The 27,037-nt window shown below is 41.7% G+C and overlaps 1 protein-coding gene across 1 annotated transcript; it reads left to right on the top strand.

The window, feature by feature from the left end:
• The first annotated feature begins 257 nt into the window (after positions 1–257).
• tbc1d30 (TBC1 domain family, member 30) lies at positions 258–24,685 on the top strand. The gene is made up of 15 exons (XM_070853822.1): positions 258–775; positions 3,566–3,730; positions 12,353–12,414; positions 12,695–12,760; positions 13,486–13,611; positions 15,058–15,243; positions 15,353–15,422; positions 15,939–16,037; positions 16,883–17,051; positions 17,678–17,783; positions 17,886–17,992; positions 18,293–18,432; positions 19,651–19,875; positions 20,358–20,444; positions 22,721–24,685. The coding sequence occupies exons 1-15, from the start codon at positions 268–270 to the stop codon at positions 23,956–23,958; spliced, it is 3,354 nt and encodes a 1,117-aa protein (XP_070709923.1). The 5' UTR covers positions 258–267; the 3' UTR covers positions 23,959–24,685.
• Positions 24,686–27,037: the final 2,352 nt, after the last annotated feature.

The following is a 27,037-nucleotide window of genomic DNA, read 5'->3' as shown; positions in this document are numbered from 1 at the left end:
GAAGTTTAGCAAAGTGGGCTGGTCCATTGTTCATTCCTGGAGGGGGGGAGTAAGGAAAGTAGAGTCCGGAAGGTTCAGGGAGGAAACTAAAAGCTGTCAGACGGGTCGCCACCTTTGGAGGAGAGGAATGGAGTGCTCCAGGAACTCTATCCTCCTCGAGACGCTCAAAGAAAACTTTATAACTTTTGTTAAGCAGTCTGGAAAAATGACAATTCAACCTTAGAAAAATAAGCACATTTTAGCTAGTTTGCCTTTATTGACTAAAAAATGGCGGAAGTGAATATAGACGGGAATGAACTTTTGGAAGTTGACATATGCGACGGCGGCGTGTGCTCCGAGGACGAGAGCGGCGTTTTTGTCAACTCTGCCGCTTCCCTCCAGGATGAATTCTCCGGCTTCCAGCACTGGACGAGCCCCGCCGAGTCACCCACTGACACATCATCACCTCCGGCACAGCAGGACCCCAGCGAGCCCGGGGCTCCGCCTGGCACCGGTGCCGTCAACCGAAGGACCAGCACGGCCGCAGACAGTGACTCTGAATCCCAGGAAGACGGAGTCAGAGCTGCGAGGGCTTCCATAGTGGACTGCCTGTTAGTGGAGCTTTATGAGACGTACAGTGGAGGCAGCAGGAAGCATGCGGACAGCTGGGACAGCTCAACGGAGGCGTCCGGATCTGATGCCTTTCTGGGCCGCAGTAACTCCGGGTCCAGCTTCCTCCAGGAGCTCCAGGAGAAGCACACCAGGAGGCATCAGATGAGCTACCTGGCCCAGAAAGGTGAGGGGGTGTGTGTGTGTGTGTGAGGGACGTGGACAGGCCCTGTCTGCCATTAGGAAAAACTTCTGGTCAAGTCAATTTTAATCATATTAAATCACAAATTAGCCTCAAAGGGCTTCCCAACCACCATCCAGCTATAGACCCTGACTTATTTATTATTAGTTATTTTGGATATTTAAACTATGCCTAAGTAAAATGACAATGGGTGCATCTATCAATATCAGTTTTTATCAAGATCATGTAAATGTGGTGAGTAGAACATACAACAAATCATCACCATTACAGCAATATATCTGCAGACACTGATAAAGTCTGCATAATACATTTACCACATATATTTTTTAAGCTGTTAGTTCCTTGTATTGATTTGTACATATTTTTGTTCACCAGAAGTGTTCTGTGACATCCCTTATGTTTTTATTTATTTAATTATAGTCCATATCTTAACTTTCACAAATCCACCTGTTGCAGAAATTGATGAGCCAAAATATTTGATAACGTCATGCCGGAGCGAGTGTGATGTGTCATTTTCATTTAAAAATCTAAATAATTAGTGCTCATTTACTTGATTGGCTGCAGCAGTGCTGAGATTAGAAAGAAGCTGCCACTTGACACTGTTGGTGTGCAGCTGTATAATATGCTGACACACGTCCCTTACAAACAGCATGTCACAGATGCAACAAAGGTGGCACCTCCACTGCTTGGCTGACTCACACTGCTACCCCCTACAGGCTTAAGATTTCATGAAATATGTGAAGAAACTCCATTTCAATGCTTCAGGCAGCATAAATGTCTAGACACCTTAAATAATTTACTCTTACTCATACAAATACAATTAGGGATGGACAGATCTAACATTTTATCTCCTACAACAGACTCTGATACTGGTTTGCTCTCTTTGCCCTAATTTTAAAATGTGTGTCACAGGGATCGCTGTGGTGCCCACCATGACTGAATGAATGTAACAAAGCGTATAGGTTTAGGGGCTTTTGCAGTATAATTTATTAACTGTGAGAAGCCGTGGGGTAGCCATGACTAGTGGTAATAAATCAACCATTCATTTAATTACAGTGTGTGAGCATGCACAGCAAAGTCACAGCTGTTTTTTCAAGTCATCTTGGACACAGACGGCAAACAGTAGGAGAGAAATTTAACAACATAAAACTCAAATGCACCATAATTGATTAGATAAATTCAGTGAGCTGAGTCTGTAAGAAATGATATGTGCCTCTTTACATCATTTGTCTTTTAATATGTAGCTGGTATGTCTACAACAATTCTACTGGCTGGAGAACTTCACACACACACAAACACACTCTGACACAGAGGCTGACACATACGCTGACAGCTCATTTATTACTTGTCAGTGTGTGCTACGCTGTGTTGCCGGGAGTCTTGAAAGGCATGTGACTGTGAGTGCCGCGCCGCCATTGTCTCCTCTGATCAACTGGAATCCTACAGTAAACAGAGCCAGGCCCACGAGCTCAGTGTTTGCCCTCTACACAGGCCCAGTCAAGTTGAACAATGCAGAGGGCTGCCACTCAGGAAGAGGAAGTGATAGTGATGACGCCTTAAAGAACAGCTGAAATATGCGCATACTTCTAACGTGTTTAGTCAGGGATTAATGGCCCTAATGGTGGAGTTTTGGTCCCATTTGCGAAATTTCTAAAGTCCTTGAGGTAATTCCTACCACCTACTGGGCGCTGTCTGTAGGTGATGATCACCTTTAACCACCCAGACAGACCAGAGAAGAGATGAAAAGATTATCATTATTCATATTGATGTAGAAATGCAACTATGACTATTGTCATTATACAGTGTATATAAAAATACAAAACAGATAAAAATGAGAAAACATTTTGGCTTTTTACTATAAAGCTGTTTTTATTATACTTAAGACTGATGTTAGTGTTTGAGTCAGAAAAAATAAGATTTGAACATAATTCACAGCACTGAGCCTTTTATTTTACCCACAAGAAAAATAGTGAGGAACTCTGTACCATAGATGTGTTTATGCCTCAGATCTGTGTCACCTTCAGTTGAAAATCAGATTTTCTTCAGCCTAATACATTTTGTATAGTTCTGGTTTTCATCTCTCTTTGCCCGCAGCTTGGAAAACAGACAAATGACCTGATATAACAGTCGAGGACAGACGTCACATGATATTCCAAACTGTATCAAGTAGCTGTATTTAGAAGACATGGTGATTTAGGCAGACATGAATAAATGCTTCTCTGTGCCATGACTCTGAAACAGAAAAATATAGGGCCACTCGTGTTTTACGGAAAGCTCAAAAAAGATTCACACAATTCACTTTTATCAAGGAACTTTATTATTCAAACAGATTATTTGCTCTTGTAATTGCTTCCCAAGATTATATGGGATTCACAAAAGTAGTTTTAAACTATAAACCTTCTCTAGTCAAGGATCGCCTGACATGTGTAACCAGTTGCAGTTATTTGTGGATTTCTTAGGCAGTATTCATTGGAGGTTAATAGCCCAGGCAGCTCACAAATGAGTGATGTATTTATATGCGGGTGAGAAAGTCTGACATGAATTTTTTTTAGCTTGTTCATATGCAAATTTGTGAGAGGGAAAATAATAGGATTTCATTGTTTCAAACTCTGGATTTTGAATTTCATTCAGCCATGAGGAAAGTTAACTGCGTGCGCCCATTGAAAACAAAATGACAACTTGTGGAGAGAATCCTAAATTTGTACATCAATGCCATGGCAACCCTGATTAAGCTTATATATTTCTTTGTTTGCATCTTTCTGTTGGCTTTTCCAGCCCTGGAGGAGCTGCATTCAATCATCCAGGAGGTCAAATATCGCACAAGCCTGCAGTCGGCAAAGCTGATCCGCCAGCTGAAGAGACGGGACCGGCTTTGTCACAAACTGCAGAAGAACTACGACATCATCACAGCGTGCCTTCAGGCTGTCTCACAAAAACGACGTAAGAATACATGATTCTTTTGCTTTAATACTAAAAAGAGCAGGTTTCAAGAGTAGTTCCGGTATTTTTAAACCTGCACCCTATTTGTGCATGTTTTGGGTACAAAAAGTTTTGGAATTGGTTCCTCAGCCAGCAACTTGTATGTTTACTAAAAGTGTTTTCCACTGACAGGCTCAGATTGTTGATGTAAGTGTCTGACAACATTGGGGAAAGGATCCCTACAGAGACAGACCAGTAAGACCTTTTTGTTCAACACGAAACAGCCATTATATCTCTCCCTACAGACTCCACCAGACTCCCTTGACAAAAACACCAAAGTCATACAAAGGCCTTGGTTCCACAGCTAGGTAACCAAAACCTTTTGCAGTCATTTAGAAACCAAAATGTGTAAAAACAGGGCCCAGGTTTGAAAAAATACCAGAATTAACCTTAAGGTAGATACTATTAAAGCATATGTGTGTTAACTTTCAGAAGTGGTGTTTTCACAAGTTCTCATGGAGGCCAGGAATTGTAGTGATCACAAACACTAAGTTCTCATGATATAAATTATTTATGTACATCTGCTGTAAAAGGCTTTGGTTACAGAGCCTGTACTTGACTATCAGCCCATACCTTCATCAAGCAAGTTCACGAAGAGATAAGTCGCTGAATGTAGATATTCTATGAGGTAAAAATGTATTTGTGGATGTAGGTTTTCCTCTTTTTTTGGACAAAAGTAGGACTCATCTACAAGATGTATTAATACTGTTTTCAGCTGTGCAGCTTGATGGCTTCCAGGGAGATGGAAAATACAATAACATCTGTGGTTTTCAGTGCTAATATTTCCACTACAGCCAGTGTTTGACAGAGCTACTAACAGTACAGTCAGTTACTCAGAAGGGAACATCAGTTCAGTGCTGTGGAGCCAACATGGCTACACTGGGAAAACTGCCTGTCATTGTTTACAAATGACATACATAATGCCAGTCATTGATTAAGATTAGCCAATCAGCTGCCAACAATAACATTTTATTTATTTCTTGGGTTGAATGACGTCAGTGTTTTCAAATTATGATGTGACTATTGTGTGGCTTAAGAAAATTAAAAAGCCACTTTATGACACAGTTTTCGGCTAGAGGAAATTGACAGGCCATCTGTTAATTTTATGTGACAGTTACTCGGCATTTAATATTATAACTATATTAATCATTAAGCATGAATGTTGTTTATTTTGTCTGAAGTTGTCATTTCTACAGATTTTCAACATTTCACTAGTACTTGCTTCACGTTACATGCTTATATGGCAAACTATTGCCTATTGAAGCTTTAACAATTCAATAAAAACACAATTCGGTCATTTTACTTTCAGGACTGCTAAAGTACTTGTTTCTTTCTATAAATGTATCATTTAAGGATTTGCAGCTACTGTGCATCATCAGGTCTCTGTGTTTTACAGTAGCCCTATAGATGAAGTGAGTAAACTCATATTTTCATGATGGAAAACAAATTAGAGTTATTAGAGCAACTATTCAATTGAATCTAGAGACGAGATAATTTCTAATGTCCATTACTGGTTATGGAACATTATCATCAAGGCCTTTTTTTGTTATCATCATCCCGACTGCAGATATTGATTCTGAACATCATTAAGACTGGATGTGTTTTCCTCTCAGGAAGCACTTACTGTACCTGTAAAACTGACTCACAATGTCATGCATTATAGATTTTAGATAGCAAATGTCATTTCATTTATTGCTTTCTATCAGAATCAGAGTTTCCAAAGTTGTATGGTTGGTAGAGTTTACTGTCTTGTATCCACAGACTGTATAAATAAAGTGGACGTAGCCACTCTGATGTCACCCACTGCGTTATGGACTTCCGTTTTGAAGCCTTGTGTTTAGCATTGAGGCCGTTGCCATCTTGGTTGGCCAGAAGCGACGTTCATTCCATGACGGTCCCTGAGCCTGATTGGTTAGGCGGTAGTCCCAGTAGCCCCGCTCTAGAGCATACCCTGGTTTATCGTCTATTTTATTCTAAATGGGACCATACTTTACTAAATGAACATCACGCTGTGTTAAAGAAGACTTGAAACTAGCGATTGGGACCAGAAACTCATTAAAAAGTGTTTACTGAGGTAATAAATCAAGTGAGGAGTAGGCTCCTTTTCTTTTTTTTCCATACATTTCCATACATTCAAACTTCCTTTTGCAACCAGCAGAGTCGCCCCCTGCTGGCCAGTGTGAAGAATGCAGGTTTGCTTCCACAGTGGCCCCACTTATCAGAGCTGGAAGCTACGTCCCCTTCTTTTACACAGGCTATGCTTCTATCTGGTGGATAGCTTATTGGTAAAGCATGTACCTGTGCTTTGTCTTTGAGGTAACAGTTCCTGTTTGAGTACCAGTTCTGAGTTCTCCGTTCCAAAAGACAATAAGGAGAACCACCCTTACACCCATTCCTAACTGGACGCCATGCGATTGATTGAACATCAGATTGTTTCAGTTCTGCCGTCTGAAGCTGTCTGTTCACTGTTCTGAATTTGCTACTATTAAATGGGTAACCATAGCAACAGGGATGCAGTCAAAGCCTCTGTTTACAGTGTATGCAACACAACCGTGGGTGTCCTCCTTCAGGTCCTCATTTCTGAACACCACAGGATGGAGAATGTAACACACAAGCTGGAGGAAGTACACCGCACCTCTGAACTTACTTTGGTTAGTCATCACGTCACATCCCATTGGCTGTTAACTCAGGCCAACAGTACACATGACTTGTCATTAGTTGGTAAAATCTTTATTGATTTGGGGACAATGACAGAGCTGATAGCTAGTTAATCTTGTTGTTAAACACACTGTCAAATGATATTTACTGTTTGTCAACAGTACACATTGTTATTGACTTTGAATCTTGCTAGCATAACATTAGCTTACTGGCTCATAGCTGAGCCAAAGGGTTCTTTGAGCTGAGCGGACTAGAAATGTCTCCTGCTGCCAAGTCGTCTCTAAGGATCACTGGATATGCTGGGATAGTGAATAGTGTTTCCATTGCATAAGAACCTTATGGGATGGTAATGATTGTTCCAGGTACTAGTCAAACCCTCAGGTGTCACCGGGGAAACGGAGTTATGCCTTGTATAAATATTTTAGATTTTGATTTCAAAACCTGTAAAAACAAAAATCAAGGTCATTCATTTATTTTTTCTTTTGCAAGAACGTTGGACAGTTCCCTTCCTCTCCACTGTCCATACATTCCTGATAATGGACATCTTGTCGCTTGTACAGTTATATTAAACTGTACATGGCTGTTAAGGCTGCATTGATGAATCTGCTGATTATTGGCTCGAGTCATTGTTTGGTTTATAAGACAAGTTTCAATGTTGAATTTAGCTTGTTTTATCAAGGTCCCAAACCCAATGACTAGCTATCTGTTGGTAAATACTCACTCGAGAGAAATTACAACCAGTGAGGTTTTCTCTTAAATAATAATCTAATCAAATAAATTAACAATAGTTTCAGCTGTACTAAACACACTGGATATTTAGGACTGCTTCCTGATTGAAGTGATGCCTAGTGAGAACAGCAGCTGAGGTCTATATTGGTGGATAAAACTCATCCAGCCATTAAGCTCTACATTTCTGTTTGTTAGATTCTTTTTGTCCTTCTGTCTCACCACACTTTGCAGTCCTGTCAGGCTGCGTCTTTCTTTCAACTGGGTGCAGAAATAATGTCTTTCCTTGCATCCTTGTCAGCTACATTTCTCTCCTCTCTCCTTGCCTTGGTCTGAGTTAAGGGCACAGAAATCCTCCCCCTGTTCTTTCTTCCTCATTTTCTCCCCTCTCCTTCACCATTACCTCATCCTCCTCTATCTCCTCCCCACGTGGCTCCCCATCCTACCGCATCCCTCCATCCCGGTGACGCCAACCCGGAGGAGGATGAGGAGGTGTGCAGCATCAGCAGCACTACCGACCTCAGGCAGCACAAACCGCTGTTCCAACCGGACCGAGCGGCTATTTTTGACATTTTCCATATTTTATGTAGGTGTTTGATTCGCTTGAACGCGCGTCCCCTGAGCGTTGTTTTTGCCGCTGAGTGATGAAGAGGAGCTCGGTCGTTTCTTCGGGCTCCAGTCGGAAACACAAGCTGTCACCGGAAGAGCTCTGAAACACTGCAATCGCTGTAATCGATTAATTAGTAACGTCTTGGAGGAGAACGTTTAGGAACAGCTGCGTCTCTGATCGTCCGGATAAATTCCCCATCGCCGAGGAAGACCTGACAGGATTAGTAAACGATGAGGTGACCGACCGGTTTGATTCCCGATGAGGCAGGAGCGGCTCCCCGCCGCCGGCAGGAGGCCGAGGGCGGGCGTCAAGCAGCGGCATCAAGGAGCAGGAGGGGTCGGTAACATCATCAGCAACGTCCTGAAGAAACGGAACGGCATATCGAGGAGCGCACCCCGGCTGCTCTGCACCTTAGAGCCAGGTGACCCGTCAGCACCCATGTCCACTCACTCATTTATGTAGGCTCATGTGGAGAGGCACTGCAAAGCATTGTTGATCCAACAAAGTGGCCTCCCACTGTGGTAAATGTAAGGTATTCTATGGAAGAGACATTTTGTTCATCCTGTTCTCCTGCTGTTTTCTTTATTGTTTCATTTCCCTTTTACATGTGCTGCTCAGACAGGCCTGCTCTTATTTACAGTAATGCTGCAACTTTGTGTCAAATATCAGAAAGTGATTGTCATATTTAAGCAAATTAGATTGTTAAAATTCTGATACAATATCATTAAAATGATGGCTGCCATATAACACCATCATATAAGTGATTATAGCTCAGCCTAGCTGATGGATATAGACTGTGATACCAGCTAATTGTCTTCTAAATGTCTTCTGTTGCTGTATTGCAAATATTCTCATGACTGTGTCCTATCGGCTGTTACAAAGCAGTGATCCAGACTCTTAAGGTGTCAGATTAGCTCATTTACAACAGAGGGAGTAGAAAACCTGACTGAGTAAGTCACCTTCAATCAAATCATGAGAGACGTTAAGTAGCAGGTTTGGATTTGTCCGTCTAATAATGTATGACACTGACCAAATAACCGCACTTCATATGAACTCCAGATATGTAGGCAGCACAAACGTCCAGCTTTCTGCTCTGCACTTCTGCTGGAATTAGTTAATTTGTAATTTAATTAATTTGTTTTGGTCCAGTTAGTTAGTTAGTTAGTCAAATGGCTGAAGTAGGAAACATAGCAAACTTGGTTTATTGCTGAAACATGCAACTGAGCATACGTTCAAAGATGATGTTTGGATTATTATTATGGTTGTAGGTTAAAATACAACTTTATTGGCACAATATGATTTTTCACAAACAGTCGTTCAAACCACCTCCACATGAAACAGCTGCAACATTAAAGTCATGAACACATGAATTCATCATTTATAATCCAATAATGCAGAATACTCTGGAATGGGCCATTCTGCACAATAAGTACTTTTCATTTTGCTACTTAAAGTTGATTTTGATGCTAATACTTTGGTACTTCTAAAAGAGTAAAAGTATTTCTACACAGTAGTATTACTACTTTTAGTAGTGTAGGATCTGGTGACCCTTCCCTCCCTCATCTCTCCCTGTGGTCTCTGTATCCTTCAGCAGGGCCCATTTCAACTAATTACAGTTGTGGAGAGATGAAACTGTCATGTGTTGAGATGGAGTGTAGCCTGACCCCTCTAATGCCGCCAACCTGAGCTACATGCACGCTTAGTGCCAGTCGTGTTGCTCTAATCTGTGACAGGGAAGTAGGAGGGTTTTCCGTGTTAATCCTCTCCCAAAGCTCCGAGGGGAAAGCGGCGTTCATCCACCATGGCGCAGGACAACACGACAGAGGCGGACCCTGCAGGTTAAACACCTATTTTATCATATCTGAGGGACTCTTCTTATAGTCAAAACGATACGGCTCGTTTTTGTGGAGCGATCGGCTTCCGTTTGAGAGACAGGCTGAACCTCCTGTTGGGGGGCGGCGGGGGGAGAAATGGCTGCAGTCGGAGCTGTTGGCCGGAGCATGTCAGGACCACCCCCTTTAACTTCAGATCAAAGTTTAATTTCCGTTTGGTCTTCGAGGGGGTTTAGTCCACTGCGCTTACACATCTCCTCTAGAGATCTGCGCGCGCGTGTGTGTGTGTGTGTGTGTGTGTGTGTGCAAAGAGGTTTTACACGAGAGGCGGAGATTGAAGCGCGGATTCAGCACCACGCGGAAGTGGACAGCGACTCTTCCGTGAAGCGTCTCAGCGCACCAAACTCTGTTCAAAAATCTGGGATTTAATAGGAAAACTGCAGCCCTAAATCTCTTGTTTATATGCCAGATCCCCGGGGGCAGCCGTGGTCTCAAGCGCTAGGTTTTCCGGTGTCCGTACATCCGTCCTTCCGTCCGTCTGTCTGTCTGTCCCATTCTCACTAACGCGATATCTCAAAAACGCTTTGAGGGGATTTCTTCAAATTCGGCCCAAGCATCCAGTTGGACTCCAGGATGAACTGATTTAGATTTTGGTGGACAAAGGTCCCTGTGACCTCACAGGACAGACAGTGTTTTGGCCATAACTCAAGACTGATACAGTCTCATATAAATGTCTAATAGGATAAAATGATGAGGTGGTGGCATTTTATATCTAAAGGGTCAAAGGTCAGCCTCACTGTGACATCATGTGCAAACACTTCTCTGGCCATTATTCAACACCATAACAGGAAGGGGAGATTGTGACTATATTCCACATTTGGTCAGAGACTGAATAGTCTTGGGTGCCCACCCTGAAACTGTGCTGATTGATCGTCTGTGCTGAGATGTGTAGAGATGTGTGCGAAGCATCCACGTTTTATTTAGAATTTGTATCCTCTTTGCAGCAGCATTGACATCTGAAGCATTGCTTGCTGTCATGGGTACAGCTTCGTGTTCTGTCAGAATCAGCAGAATTGGTCAAGCATGTGAGCATAGACGAGGAATCTGTCTCTCAATATTTCTCTTAATGTTGTTGTTGTTCACTCACACACTAATAGACATACAGCAGAACAAGAACAGAGTGTAACAAAGTCAAGCCAATCAAGTTTATCTATATATCTATCCTTAGATTGTCGACTCGGATGAGGAATCAGTCCACCACAAGCTCATTGTGGTTGTCGTCACACCTTGTCATGAAGCTCTCTGTCAGTCCTCCATGAGAAATAGTCTCTACAATGAAGGCCGCATGTTTCTCACAGGACATTATTCACTGGAATCATACATAAAGACAACTTCCCTTTTAGCAAAGTCTGCACAGACGTGGATGTAAACTGCAGTTTGACTGGTTGGCAGAGACATACAACCACGTGGCGGTAATTCTAGATTACATACATTTCTCTCGGAGGCTAAATGCGCAGGTGAAAAAACACCCACAGAGCATCAGATCTCCTTCATTTCGGTTTCTGATAATACCATAAAGTGTTACCTAATGTCAGTTTGCAGAGCTTTATATTTGTAGATAAGTCTGCCACAATTCAGTTCATCATCTGTAAACTTAGATTGATTTGGATTTTGCTTTGCCTTGAGGATGATTTCATTACTGTGCTCACAATATTTGTTCAACTAAAGCTGCTTGATGCCATTTTATGGAGAAACTAAGCCTCCTGGACTCTGGACATCCCCTCAGCTTAAGAGTCTCTTGATTACTTTTAAACTAAGACAAAAGGGTCACGCTTGTTCTGTGTCAGCTTCTAGCAATGTAGAACAAACTCCTTCTCAGTATGAAGTCTGTATAAAGTCAGTGCCACATGTCCCAAAGCTCTAAAAAAAAATCTTTTGAAACAATAATGTTGTATGTGTATGTATATATACAATAATATACGTTATGTTGCTTTAATTCTCTGTCTGAAATTGAAATCTAGTTGTATCTCATGGCTTTTTACCTCACCTTCTACAGCACCTTAGAAAAGGTGCCTTAGAAATAAGGGCAGCTTACTAACATGAATTCCACCTTAACTAGCTGCACTGGCAAATCAGTGTAACTCCTTTTGAAAAGTGTCGTGTTATTTTTTTATAGGTGGACTCTGATTTGAAAAAAATGCTACTTTTTATTTGATTTTGGTTTGCCACATCATTAACTTATTGTCATAATTTCCTTCTGTTCTGTTCATAAGCCGGTCGACAGAAAGCTGCTTGATGCCATTTTATGTACAGACTGAGCCTCTTGAACCCTGATTACCTCCTTAATGTTCCCTTTAAGCAGCTTTTGAGTGACAGTATCACAATATTGTCAGTGAAGCTATATGTCAGATCAACAAAGCTTTGGCAGGACCCTGCTGACATGATGCTGTAATACAATGATTGCACTGTGTGTTCACAGTATATTTTACGTGGGTTTTTTTTTTTTCTTTGTGGAAAAGCTAGAAATGCATTTACCCTAAAGGACATCTTTATTTCTCATATACATAGTAAATACTATGTTTATAGTCTCTACACATATATATAGTAAAGCAAAAATAAATGTAAAACAGAGGTTTTTCCCCAAATGTCAGTCTGATATGTTCTGTGCAGTAAGTTTGGAAATGTTATAATGTTGAGTAGACTGATGGTTGTCACGCAGATCCGGTCCACACTGACCAGGTGTCTGTTTGTTTGCAGGAGTTGACACAAGGCTAAAGTTTACCATTGAACCATCGCTTGGAAAGAATGGATTCCAGCAGGTAAGCACCCTGAAAATATGCCTCAACCCATTGGTTCAGTTTAAGATAAGAGCGTTCAGCAAAGAGCCGCAACGTGCCGGATAACATTTACTGTGTATCATATGTATATACATATGTGTTGTAGTGTGTGAGTGAATGCTGACTTGTTAAGCACTGCAGCACTCTTTGTCTCATAGTATTAGTGTTCATACAGTTAGTGTTACTGTGGTCATGGCCTCAGTGGGAGTGTGCTGGCTAATTAAAATGGCAAATAAAACAGTGTGTGTTTTCCTCCCCACAGTGGTATGACGCCCTCAAGGCAGTGGCAAGGCTCCCCACTGGAGTCCCAAAGGAATGGAGAAAGAGGGTATGTAATTATAACACATGGAATTGTTAGGACAATTATCTTTTTTCCCAAAAGTAACAACCTAGTAAATTGCTATACTCACTGAGCTACACAGGGAATGAAAATGTAAGTAGCAGCTTAATTTGAAATAGTGAATCCAGCAGCCTCATTGCAGCCTTGTAATTGTTGCATGTTCAGTAAATGCATACATGAAATCCAACCCCTGGTGTTTCCTGTGTTTAAGCCAGAAATATGTTCCATTTAAAGAGACATCTTGATAAATAAAACCTTATGCATTTCTCTTACTTGTCGCTGCTGAACCCAGAGGATATTTAGTAGAAGAAAGGTTTGACCCAATTGTGCTATTACAGTACAAGAAAATTGTCGACGTGCAAGCCGAGTTTTACAGTCTTCAGAGGGAAGGAGCGAACAATAGGCAGAGTCACTTTGTCTACGATGCTGTATTTATCTCACGTCATAGCTTCATCTCCTGGGGAAAAGGGAACAGAGAAATGGAAGGGGTTTCTTTCATCTTGTCAGAAGAGACGAACAATGAAATCCTGTCTCTTTCCTGAACTTGCAAAAAAGATGAAATCTCTGTGAACAAGGGGGCTCCTGGCACTGAATGACAAAGTCGATCTGGATTCCTAATCTGTCCTCATATCTGAACCATTTCCCCACTGAGTTGATATTATCTGTTGTTTAATGCGGTTCCTTGCGTATCTGCTGCTGTTTTCTCTCTGCAGGTTTGGCTAACACTAGCAGACCAGTACCTCCACAGTATCTCTATTGACTGGGAGAAGACGCTGCGTTTTGCCTTTAACGAGCGTAGCAACCCAGACGACGACTCCCTCGGCATCCAGATCGTCAAGGTAATCAGACAGTATTATTATGTTGTTGGTGAGATGTGTGCTCTGCGTCCTGAGTGAACAGCACTGTGCTCACTGTTGAAGCCTCTGCTTATTTCAACCTGCATGCTATGAAAACTGCTGATACAGAAACAGCATGAATGCCTTTTGAAATCTAATGAAGAGATTATTCAGAGTTACCAAAACATATTCTTACTATAGCACTGTATGAGCACTGCAGCCCATTTAAAGTGATTTAACAATCATTGGTATAATGTGTTGTACCAGTGTTTTTGAACGCGTTACCCATTATTCACAAGTAGAATGTGGACATACAATATTGTTGCAGTTCTTTTATATGAAAACGTGACTGTGAAGAAAGATGGCGATGCAACATCCATGAAAGAGGACGCACTCCTTATGCAGCTGTAAAGGGCTCATTCTAAGCTAACAAAAACACAGTGATTCCTAGTTTCAAGCGATTATACTCTACTGAAAACACAATTATGAATATTAGGTTCCATTTCTGCCAATAGATCCTCTTCAGTCCTACACACCGTACCAGGTAAAATATAACAACACTATAATTAACATCAGAAGTCTGAAAAAAATGCCATTTGATGACCTATAAGTTAAGCCTTTAGCTAATGTAAAAAATTAAATGAGGGCAGCATTTTTATTTGCTTGTTTGTTTGGTTTTTGAGAGTGAAATTCCTCATCTTGGTCCCCTAACCAGCTTTAGTCTGAACCTCACAGTCTTCATCAGCAAGCATGATGATTGGACCACTGAGCAATCTCCATTCACTAATGAAGACAGTAAGATTGATTTGAAACCTCCAGAAAAGCCCTGCGATTGACCTTGAGTTGAGATGATTTACTGATTATGACTTGGAGGCAGAGGACAAGAGCCATCCAAAATCCATTTAGATAGTCTTGTATGATCCTAAAATATTGGTTTAACTGAACTCACACAGACTGTGTGCCATTATTCAAAGAATAAGAGGGTTTATTTCCAGCTAAAGACACATAACAGCCTGAACCTGTTGAACTATGCTGATCACAACTATGCTGTTGACAAGTGATCTTCATATATACTGTGTGTGTGTGTGTGTGTGTGTGTGTGTGTGTTTATATATATATTTATATATATATATATATAGGCATATCCTACTAATGAACTACAGTATGTCTCCTGAAGGATGGAGCACAGTGTCTGTCAGAGGGTGTTTGTTTATGACTGTGCGTCAGAGAAGGGAATGACTGCATCATGGAAACACTGCAGCTCCTTTCTCTTAGTGACTCAGAGATTCAACAGACTAATGTTGTTTTGTCTCCACCAAAAGGGCAAAGTCTAATCGTTGAGTTCTCTGTTTGTCCTCTCATCACTTTGTCTCTCCTAAATGCATGTATCCAGTTAATACACACACTTCAAATAAATTAATCCATAGTGTACATCCTTCTAATGTGCAGGACCTACACAGGACAGGCTGCAGTTCTTACTGTGGCCAGGAGGGGGAGCAGGACAGGGTGGTGCTGAAGAGGGTGCTGCTCGCCTACGCCCGCTGGAATAAATCTGTGGGCTACTGCCAAGGATTCAACGTGCTGGCTGCACTCATACTGGAAGTTACTGAGGGAAATGAGAGTGATGCACTTAAGGTAGACACACACATGGAATATTTCCTAGTGGAATTACATGTTGCTTTATGCCCTTTGAATAATGATTAAACTTCACAGCTGAGCCTGAACTGTCCTCTTCTGTATTCAGGTGATGATCTACCTGATTGACAAAGTCCTGCCTGAGAGCTATTTTGCCAACAACCTGCGAGCATTGTCAGGTAAACAGAAATGACACGCACACAGGCCAATTGGGGGGAAAAAAAAGAGATTAACAACAAAAATAAATCACAGGTTCGTTCTAAAAGTACAGAATTTGTTGTCCATGTTCGGCAAAGGATGTTGCAGATACATTTAGTACAGAACAATCTTGTATGAGGATACGGAGGAGGGTACAGAGCTCCTCTGCTCTAGAGAAAGGAAAAGATGACTTGATTTGATTAGTTGATCAACAGAAATTTAATCTGCAACAATTGCAAGAAGTCATGTTTTAAGAAAGACTGCCACAAAATTCACTCATTGCAGCTTCTTAAATGTGACTATTTGCAGGTTTTCTTAGTTTTTTATTGTTGCTTGGAGAAAAATAGGTCAACTTGGGATCTAGGAGCAATTAAAATGACATAGTAAAACATCTACAGCACCTACAGGTCTGAAACCTGATTGATACCATCAAGTTAATGTCATGTTGATTCTCTAATCAACAAACGTTTTTAATCTGTAACATCTGCCCCTATTAGTGGATATGGCGGTGTTCAGAGACCTGCTGCGTCTAAAGCTGCCCAGACTGTCCCAGCATCTCCACCACCTTCAGAAAGCTGCCAACAGAGAGGCTGGAGGTACAAATGTGTGTGTTTGTGTGTCCTCATTAACAAAAGATTCTACTTGGAATTAATATTCAATGCCAACAGCATGCAAAGCTACTTAATGCTGCTTTTACAGTTACATTACATTATTTTTAAACCTGGACCCTATTTTTTTTTAAATAGTTTGGGTTCGAAATCACTTGTGGGTACAAATACCTACCCAGCAGCCACAAAACAGGCTGCAGTGTTATCTCTTTGGGCAGCTGCATGTGTCAAAGTACATCCACTAAAAATGCCTGTTTTTGCCACTGACAGGCTCAGATTGTCATTCAAAGTGTCTGACAGCATTATGGATCCTTTCTGTTTAACATTTTACCATGAACACAGAAGTTGCTGGTCTAACGCTTCCCTCTATTGCTGACTTTGTGTTATTGTGCGACTTTGGTGTTTGCAAGGTAAAATAATTGTCAGTGAAGTCTAGTGGCTGTTTCCGGTGTTTCTGTTTCTGGTTACACAAAAAGGATCTTACAGGTCAATTGCTGTAGATATTCTCTCTTTAATGGTGTTAGACACGTTAAATAACAATTTAAGCTTGTCGGAGGTAAAAACAGGGCTCGGTTGCCTTCAGGGATTACAGCCATGCATACATACAGCCATTGTAGCCTGTTTTGTGGCTGCTGGCTGAGTCCATCTACTGGACCAATTCCAAAATTTGTTGTACCAACCAGTCATTATAAATGTATGCATTATAAAAGTATGTAAAAATATGGCTCAAGTTTGTAATTTGCATACAGGCAAAAGAGCTTGAACTGAACTTGAGGTATGCATGTACAAATGACTCACTTAATATCTCATCTAACTTGTGTGTTTTCTCTCAGGAAGCTACGAGCCTCCGTTGACCAACGTGTTCACTATGCAGTGGTTCCTCACCATGTTCGCCACCTGCCTGCCGGCGCCCACCGTGCTAAAGATCTGGGACTCCGTTTTCTTCGAGGGTTCGGAGGTGCTGTTCCGAGTCGCCCTCGCCATCTGGGAGAGACTGGGAGAGTGAGTGGACCATAACTTACAGAAATAACGATTTGACTTAATTTTTAACTCTTGTGCACTTTTTCACACATACAACCCCGAGTTAACCGAAGCCCAGGACTATAAAACTCCCATTGAGCTTCAATGTCGATACATCGGCAATACATGACTAATATGCCTCGGCACTGGTTCCATTGTTTACATTCAGCACCTTTTAGCCCTGTGTTTAGTCAGGGGATGAAGACACAGAGTCAAGGTTATCCCTGCTCTGGAGCAGTGCCAGCAAGCCTTAGACTAAAATCAGGGTTAGCCCACTTTGGAATGTGCCAGTCTGAAATCTTTGTTAGCTTCAGGCTGAGAACAGTGTGAAAAGCCCCCAATAGTACTACAGCTGCCTCTAATACTAAAACAGTACATGCTAAAATATACAACTGGAAATGCCTTCAGGTTTCCCCCAAACAGCCAGTGGTTCTGCCCTGTGGAACACATTTGTATAACATCCATCTGTTTCCATCCTCCTCTATCCCATTTGTATATTTCTTTTTTAATTTTTACTTCCTGATTTTTGATTGCCTCTTCTTTCCCTCCCATCTTCAACTACCCCTCTTATAAAAGCTGCTTGTCTTCCTCCCTCTGTCTCTGTCCAGGAGGATCGAGTACTGTCAGACAGCAGATGAGTTTTACAGCACGATGGGTTGCCTCACTCAGGAGATGCTGGAGCACAACCTCATTGATCCCACTGAACTCATGCAGGTACAGGATTAACAAAACCCTGCACAACGTTTAACCTCTTTAGTGATGATTTTAAACTGATACATGTACAATTAGCCTAATTATTCTCTCTTCGTCTATCAGGAGGTTTACTCCATAGCAGTGTTTCCTTTCCCTCAACTGGCTGAGCTGAGAGAGAAATACACCTATAACATCACTCCGTTCCCTAGCTCAGTCAAATCCAATGGAAGGTTTGTTCTTTACTTAGAAAATCTAAGAAATTCTAATAGTTTTTGACCAGATGTTTAGCTGGTTCTGGTCACAATCATTGTGATTATTTAAACCAACAGGGTGTCTTTACGCTAGAGGTTATTTGTACCAATGAAATCAGGTCATTTGAAGGCACAAAACAGTGTAAACTGAAAGCAAAATATGTCTATAACCATGGAAAATCCAAAATAAAATAGTTTAGATGTGTATATGTGAGGTTGGGGTGATGGGAACATGTAATAGTAGCAGTGGTGGTGATGATGATGGATATTATGTTCCAGTGGTGGTCTGGGCAGCTGGGAGAGTGATGACGATGCCGACATGGACGACGAAGACTCTGTGGTAACGGCGCTCGGCTGCCTGGGTCCCCTGGGTGGCCTACTGGCCCCCGAGCTGCAGAGATACCAGAAACATCTCAAAGGTCAGGCCAGACACATGATTAACTACACAGTCATTTCAATAGCAGCCAGTGGAGAGTGTACAGACACAGCAGCCAAGTGGCTCAAGACAAACTGCTGCCCCAAATCCTCATGTTCTGCCCCCAATTTGACTCCAATTACAAACGGTCTCTGATCTGTTTCCTCCAGACAAATCCCCACTTCCTCCTCCTTCAATGGCTCTTCCAAAATTCAAAAAAAGGCAAGCAGCCTGAGGGATTTAGCTAAAAATACTGGTCAAGATCTGAAGCAGTAGTCGTCACTCTCCAGAGAGATTAAGAAATTCCTTAGTGAAATCAGTGTTTCATTTAACATCATAAGTAGATCTCAGTACAACTGTTTTGACCTGGTTTAAAAGGGAAACATGGCTCACCCATAAGAGAAAGTAGAAAACGAACAGCAATAAATCATTCCAAGACCACAGTGTAATTCCAGTAAACAAACTAGACCGCGAGCTGCTGGCCTCCAGAGCATTTTACACTGTGTGCTGCTGCAGGAAAGGAGGAAGAGCTGCTGGAAAAACACCTCCAACACACTGACCTCAATACACAAAGTAAATGTCAATCATGTTGTGCCAAATGCATTTTTACCTTTTCTTCACACACTGCTTAGTGCTGATGATGCCATCAGAAAGGACTGACTGAGTTTACTGGGATGGTTTCATTCAGACCCAAAGTATGTAACTTTAGACTTCTGTCTTCAGGCTTGCGCAGTATGTATTAGAAGAAACATTTGGTCTTTGTGAACATAGAATAAAAACAACATTGGCTTTCCAAATTCTTTTGTCGTCCTCCTCAGATAGCATCAAGAGGCTCTTTCATGTGGCACTTAGGTTTGTGACTTGAGTGATCTGCTGATCTTGATTAAAGGGGATAAAAGCAAAACTGGGTGCACAAATAACTAAGTAAGGAGCTTAAAAAGACTTAAAAAGGCATAGTGGATTTTATCTGATTTGTGTATTTTGCTGGAATGTTTCCTTCCCCCTTTGAACCAAAGCCCATGACTCTAATCTTTACGCCACTTGATTTCTTCTGTCAGTCTTAGTGTCTGAAAGCCAAAATGACAGTCACGAAATAAATCAAACAAGAAGAAATAAGGTCAGACATTGTTGGGTACAAACATAAGGAACACAGAAAAGGAGTTTAACGTGGGGATAAAGCACATGACAAGAGACCTGACCAGTGTCTCCTTTCTACCTCCAGACCAGCGAGCAGAGCAGGGGAACATCGCAGAGCTGAGCCCGGGAGCGGTAGGAGCCGGAGGGGCCGGAGGTGGGGGAGGAGGAGGTGCCAGAGCGGAGCATCAAGCGGCCATCAACAGCATGATGATGGAGAGAATGAGCACCGACATCTACGCCCTGAAGAAGCAATATACACGCATCAAAAGGCGGCAGCAGCAACAGGCTATGCAACTCTACATACGCACAGGTGGGGGGGGAGAGTAATGATCATCAGAATCATAACTCATATCAGTGTGAAATATCTTCAGTGTCAATAGAAAACTGTCAGCGAAGTGGGACGACTTGCAGAATAGATGGGCCAAGGCTCATTTCCTTTTTTATTGTCCATTTTAATAACGTTTCACCACATAGGAAATGAAACACCAATACATCAACCACATCTGTTTTACTTTTTCAACCACATTAAGTAAACAAGCAATACACATTGAAATCATATTAAAAACATAGTTATGTACAGATACCACAGAAAATGTTTTTAAACATACATACTTTTGCTGACGGTGGCAGTTCAATTCCAAGCCTTAATCAAAACACAGAACCCGGGAAAGGCAGAGCTCGCTCTTCTATAAACAAGCGTAGACAGACACTGAGGTTCTACCTGGGCAGAAGGAGGGAAACACACGCAGGCAGCAGAAAGCTGGATGTTTGACGATGATGTGTGACTCGCAGGACCTGGATCTGATGTGACCACAAGTCCAGGGGTTCCTCAGGAGCAACCCAACAAAAACAGTGGCAGTACCCACCACCACACTGACGGTACTGGTGTCAAACTGGGTGTCCTGGGGCTTCAATGATTGATTTATTCATGTCTGAAATAAACTAATTGAGCGATTTTAGGGCACTTCATAAGTTATGTTTACCAGAGGTTCCCAAGGCAGATTTCCAATTGAGTTTTTCAATGGGTTTAGGATGAATTAAGAATATAACCTCTGTTACATACATACAATATGATTTTCTCACACTTGATATAAGAGCATAGCGAACATTGTGCAGAATTCACAGCTGAGTTTTAAGCAGGTGTGTTTTATGTGGCAGAAGGAAACCTAACTCTGTCATGCTTATTTTAACTATCTTTTGATAAGCTGAAGAGAAAGCCTTTAGGGAACATAAGGGAACATTGGAAACGTGGCGAGGGAACCGCTGGTTTGAAATGGGTGCTGCACTTTGTTTTAATCAGGGATCGGTGCTTGGACCTCTCTCCTTCTCCTTCTCCTTCTTCTTCTTCTTATTATTATTATTCTTCTTCTTTGCTAAAATGGTAATGCAGAAAAAAGCACTTCAATAATCAAGTTTACATTCAAAAGTTTAAGCTGCTGAAAATGCAGTCATGTGAAACACGTCTTCATCCTGTTTCTGAAAGCAGATTTATATCCCACAAGGAAAATCAAGAGTTTTGTGTCTCATCCATTAAATAAGAAACAAGCATCCAAACGCTCGCAAGTGGCTCAGACCCCGATCATTGTCAATAGCAGCTATACTTTTATTTATTTATTCAACAAAATATAGTATGTGTGGTGTAGGGGATACCACCGCTGGGACAACTGGTGCTGGTTTTGTTCTAGGTGCAGGTGGTATTTGCACAGTTAAAGCAGCTATATTGTGAATATTAATTTGGAGACACATGTCACGACTGAACTGAAGCCCATCAGATGCATAAACCACAGTTGTGTTGTCATGCTCTTAGCTGCCGTACACAGGCTTCCCCATAGTTATTCAGCCATCATCATGTTCTAGTTATGATAAGGATAAAACACGGTGCGCTTTTAGCACCTCTAATTCTGGTGAGCATCATTTTATTTTTTACAGTTTATGTTTCATTCAACTAAACACTGAGGATATCTTCAGTGGTGACACGTGTTCCCACTTCTACTTGATTCTGCAAATAATTCAATTGTTTGATTTCATTTTTTCAGTTTTCACTAACCTTTTATCAGAAACTTCTACTTCCTTTTACTTGGTGCTTCTCCCATCTTATGCTAACATGTGATGTGTGACGCTTGTATAACAGTATTACACTGAGATTTGATGTGTTTTTTCCTTTTTGATTCAAACATCTGTGCGCACATTTACTCACACTCACCCCTCTCTGTCCACACTAATCATCACTCATATCAACACTGTAAAGCTCAGTAATCAGCTTTTCTACAGACATGCTTTCATTAATATGGTTTACTAACATTGGAAAATGTCAAAATACTGCATATCATATGTAAACACATATTATATAACACGAGACAAATTAACATGCATTTTGGCAGTGATCCAAAACACTGTATGTCTCACAAATCCTCTTGAGGTAAAACCAGAAAAGTGCGGACGCCCTCTGGTGTCTAATGGAGGTTCTGAGCTTTTGGCAACAGCTGCTCTGAACAGCTGACTGTTTTTCTAAATCGCTCAGCTGCTGCATGAATCAACCAGAGGTTATTCATTTCTGTAGCGACTGTAATGCGGATTCAGTGAATTAATTTGTCAATCAAAAGAGAAGCAGTCTGACAATCTTGTAATTTTTCATTCATAGATTAACTGATTATCAATTATCTTGTATTAAATCCTCAGTTGCAGACCTTGGTGATTTTTAAATTTTTCTTTAATGGGAAAACCAAGCCTTTAATCAGTTATATCTGATCAATTTTGCATCCATATAATGTAATGGTTAAGTGTATAACTGCACCTTTACAACTGCAACTGAAAACCCCTTACCTTAGGAGAAACTACAGTAGGCTCCAGGTAAATAAGACATGTAATCCAACACCAGCAACTACCTATTCCTCATCTCCCAACTGGTGCATTTATGCCACCAAATTCAAGCTGTCACTTCAGCATATAAACGTAAGAGGCCCTCTGTTTGTCTAAAGTTTCTTCAGGTTAAGTCCCTTCTTTAAAGAAGTGACTCATGAAACTACTGTTTCAAATATCTCTTTTTCTACTCTCATTGTTTTACACAAAGACACTGTTTGTGCTTTGCTATTTTAACGTGTTAAATGTACTCATCTGCTATTTTTATTGTCTCTACCTTACACGCTCCATCCAAGACAAGTGTCCTGCCACCCGTGTCCTGGCCTCCCAGCTCAACTCTTCCAGCACAGTAATCAACCACCTCCTTCTGGGTCGGAAACCATGCGGAGGGGGCACCAGACTGGCTTCCACTAGCACAACGACACTACCGGGGTCCCGACCACCTTCTCTGTCCCAGAGTCAGGGCTCCCCTGCCAGGCAGCGCTGTGGCTCACTGCCCTCTAACGGCACTGGATCTCCAGGGAGCTCTGGAGGAGGCATGGGGTCGCCCTGGCGTGCTCATGTGCGGGTACATCGAAGGAATATAGCCAGAGCTCGAGCACAGCTGGGCTTTGGAGATTCAGAGGAAAGGGAGTATGAGGAGGAGACGGAAGAAGGAGGATCAGCAGGAATGCAGGGTGAAGAGGAGAGAAAGGCTGAAGAAAGGGAGGGTGATGACGAGGAGCAGAAAAAGGGTAGTGACCCCTCTGTGTGTCCATCTCCTGATCCCTCTGGTACAGGGTCCGCATGTGAAGAGGCTCCACAGGTTGCAGATGAGGCAAAAGAAGCAGCAGTTGCAGAGGTGGTGGTGCAGCTGGACTCCCTGGAGTTAAAGGACGCAACAAATCTGACCTCCCCCAACGACGCAAACCCAGACACACAACACACACAGCCAGAGTCTAAACCTGTCCCCCAAGTCCCTCTTCTCCCTCCTCCGCCAGCCTCAAACCGACACAAAGATTCTGATTCCTTAGGTTCAGAAAGAAACACCACCTCTGACAGACACTTTCCCTCCTTCAACATCTCTTCATCCTCACCTTCCACCCTGAGTCCGTCCCCCATCCCTCCGCCGGCTTCCCTCGGTCCATCCTGCTCATCCTCCCCAACACCACCCTCCACCCCAACACCAAGCTCCACATCCTGCCTCCCATCATCCCCTTCAGCTAACAGCTTGACCACTTTTCCTCTTCAGGCACCCTCCACCTTTTACAAAACCTCCTCCCCTTCCACTCCCTCATTATCCTCCATCTCCTCATCATCCAGATCTCACATATCCTCCTCCCCGTCAACCCCAGCGTTCCAGTCCAGCGGCGCCTTTGCTCCTAAACAGCAGGTCTTTTCCCCGTTCCCTTCTGTGAAGCAGCCTAGAAAATCGGCAGCGGCCAGGAATCTCGGTCTCTACGGCCCCACATCTAGAACACCCACAGTTCACTTCCCTCAGCTCAGCCGCAACCTCAACCGCAGTAGTGGTGCCGGCACCACCGGGAGACGATGAAAACCTCTGCAGTCCCGAACTGATCCTAAAAAACACATAGTTATTACATGATACATGAAGTACACCATGTTGCCTCCTTCATATCAAGAAAATAACCCATATCTTATTTAAAGTAGATTGAAAGTAGTTGAAAGTTCAGATGTGCTGTAAATGCTTGATTGATGTTGAAATGTGAAGATTTTGGTTCACCTGATGAAGGGGCCATCCTGAAATTAGCAAACCGTCACAAACATTTAAGAACTAGTTGTCATTAAGTGTGAAGGAAATTTCCTCATGTTTTGTTAAGTGATTCAACCGCATTTGTACTGTACAGCTAAGGTATAGCTCACACAGGACTATAGGTCTATTACACAATCATGCCCTTTATCGTGGCCTATGCACGTCCTGACACATCAGATGTGAACGACATTTTACTCTTTAAAAAGTGACATTGCATTAATGCTGTACATCTGTGACTCTTCAGTGGTGGTTTGTGAACTTTGAGAGAAGGATTCTCCCTGGACTGAAATGCGAAGAGACTCTGGTCTGGACAAAAACCTTCCTCTGGACTCATATGGACCATATGTGGCAATAAAATGAACTACAGTTTTTTTTTCCTTTGAGATTACACAATAGCCATCCAGTTGTTTTTATGCCAAGTATTTAAAAAAATAACCCAAGAAACAAGAGATACCTAAGAATTGATGTAAAAGAAGAATCATAAAAACTTGTGTGTGTGCCCCAAGAACCTCCCAGTCTTAACTTTTTATGTCCTGAAGCACTTTCTGTGTTGTCTAACGGTGAAATCATTCTGTATGTGTACTCACTGTCTGTAACTTGACGGCTGAACAGGAGGAATGTAATATCTTGGTCAATAATGAAGTAAGCGTGAATGGGAATACTATTCAGAGACCGAGCCAAGTTTTGTTTTGAGCTTGAGAACTGTGGAAATGAAATGTGGCAGATCTACCTATAAAGGCAGGTAAAATACTACATCAAATCACATTGGTAGCTGTGTTCACATAAAATAAACCTGCACAGCACTTAAGAGACTTCAATGTTGATTCCCAGTAAATTCAGTTTAGAAAACATATTCACTTAGAAACTTACCACAAAGCAGCTGCTTCTCACTGGGCTTTGAATGCAGTTCAGTCAGGTAAGGAAACATCCCTGTGAGAAAAACCTTAATGGAAAAACATGCAGAGCTGCTGCACAACATCCTGCTTCCTGATTTTTTACATTTGAGACTTGCATTGATGACTTTATTCAATTCACAGAATTCAACTAAGGCATCAGTTTTTTTTAAAGGACAGATACAAACCACACAACATAGACTGTTAACTACATTTATTGCTGTTTTGATTGCATTCCCAGATTCAGTTAGCTGCATAAAGACCATTTTTAACCTATTTTCCAAGGTGCTAAATTTATATTTGGAGCAAAAGTGGTCACTTTGCTTTAAAAACCTATTAATTAATTTTTATTTAAGATCAATTTAGAATCCAATTGGATCCATCACAATTTTATCATTAATATCTTATTAAACATTATATATTTTCACATAGCAGTGCCGCCGAGGCACTACCGTCACTTCCGGCCGCCATTTTTAAAAACCTTAAACGGAAGCATCTTGTGAAACTGGTGTTAAAGCTTGTAATGCACACTGGGCGGCATATTTCTCTTTCCTTTTGTCCACAAAAGTGTTTTAGGAAGGTGGAAATGTCTTCAAAACGGCGGTAAGTCTGTCACTTGACCTGCCGGATTTTTCAAACGTGTGCGATTTAAGCTAGCTGCTAGCTTAAAGCTAGCATTGTGTGGCTCCAAGTGTATCAAATACAACATTACTAGACAGGCCAAAACGGGCAGAATTAACGCTGTACTGATAGTTTCTAAATAGGCAAAAGGAGACTTATCATGTTAGCAAGTGAAATGTGATGTTTGAGAAGCAACAGAACTTGTAGCCCTGATTAGGATAAACTTGTCCCAAACAGAACTAACTTTACAGAGAAGCTGATTTTAAAACGACTCAGTAGATACACATTTTAATATTGGCATTTTGGCTTGGCGTCAATGGAAATTAGGTGTGCTAATAAGCTCACAGAGAGAGCTACTACTCATTACAGACGCAAAATGCTGGTTTTGGCACCTGTCTTGCTGCTGCTCTCCATGATCATGTATGTTAGCATGAGGGACCCAGTGCATTGATCCTCTGGGCACACGTGGATGGTTTCTCTGCCAATTGTTAACTCTCTGCACCAGCCTGTCATCACAAGTGTGTTCTCCCCCTCCACATGCCTTCAAATATCTCTGCAGTTTATTTGAACTTCTTTTACAACCTCATAAAAATGGTTTGCTGCCACTGTCGGTGGCCAAATGTCAGTATTTCAATTCATTAATGTTTCTTTGCATGGCTGAGTTAATTTTGTCGTGAAAATTGTGTTTCATTTACACCGCTTCATCTGACTGCCATAGTGAAATACTGCCTGTTTTTATTTTTTTGTTTGTGCTCAGACTTCATTTAGTTATTTTTATGCAATATTCTCATCCTGTTATTGACTAAATCATAAGAATGCTGTAATTAATTGACACTAACATGGTCACTGTTGTTCACCACATGTAGTTAGATATGTTAAAGGGAAAGTGACACCACATGCTTATCACCAAAGTATCCTTGCTTACTTGGAAGAGGTCTGATGTCAGCTGAGGGCACTGCTGCACTCCAAATAAAGAAATGCTTTGAAGAAAAAGAAGTGGCTCTATTGCCTGACTTTCTGCATGTGTAGTAGTATTGAATAAGTATTTTCTTACTGGTTATGAGGTCCCTCTGTTGCACATATGTTCTACGAGCTTTGTGTTTTGTCTCATTTTGGTGGTGCTGGCACTTAATTCACAGGCACTTAACATTTCCCCAAAAGAAACTTGTGTCTGACGGTGTTTAAATCCTATTTTCATCCAAAGAAGTTGAAGTCAGTTTAACAGCTCTACAAAGTTATTAAAAGGCACAGTGTGTAGATAATAAGTATGATCCTTTGTTTGTCATGACACAAAAATGGTATTCCTCTTATTTCCTCTTCGTCCTGCAAATATGTGCCACCAAATT

This window comes from Pempheris klunzingeri, chromosome 22 (assembly GCF_042242105.1).
Source record: "Pempheris klunzingeri isolate RE-2024b chromosome 22, fPemKlu1.hap1, whole genome shotgun sequence".
Taxonomy (NCBI): domain Eukaryota; kingdom Metazoa; phylum Chordata; class Actinopteri; order Acropomatiformes; family Pempheridae; genus Pempheris; species Pempheris klunzingeri.
This window is presented reverse-complemented; position numbering and strand designations above follow the sequence as displayed.

Excerpts from the sequence above, each read along its gene's own strand:
- tbc1d30 (XM_070853822.1), top strand. The coding sequence starts at position 268 with ATGGCGGAAGTGAATATAGACGGGAATGAACTTTTGGAAGTTGACATA. Across the intron at positions 3,731-12,352 it reads GGCTGTCTCACAAAAACGAC|GAGTTGACACAAGGCTAAAG; the intron begins GTAAGAATACAT and ends GTTTGTTTGCAG. Across the intron at positions 15,244-15,352 it reads ATGAGAGTGATGCACTTAAG|GTGATGATCTACCTGATTGA; the intron begins GTAGACACACAC and ends TTCTGTATTCAG.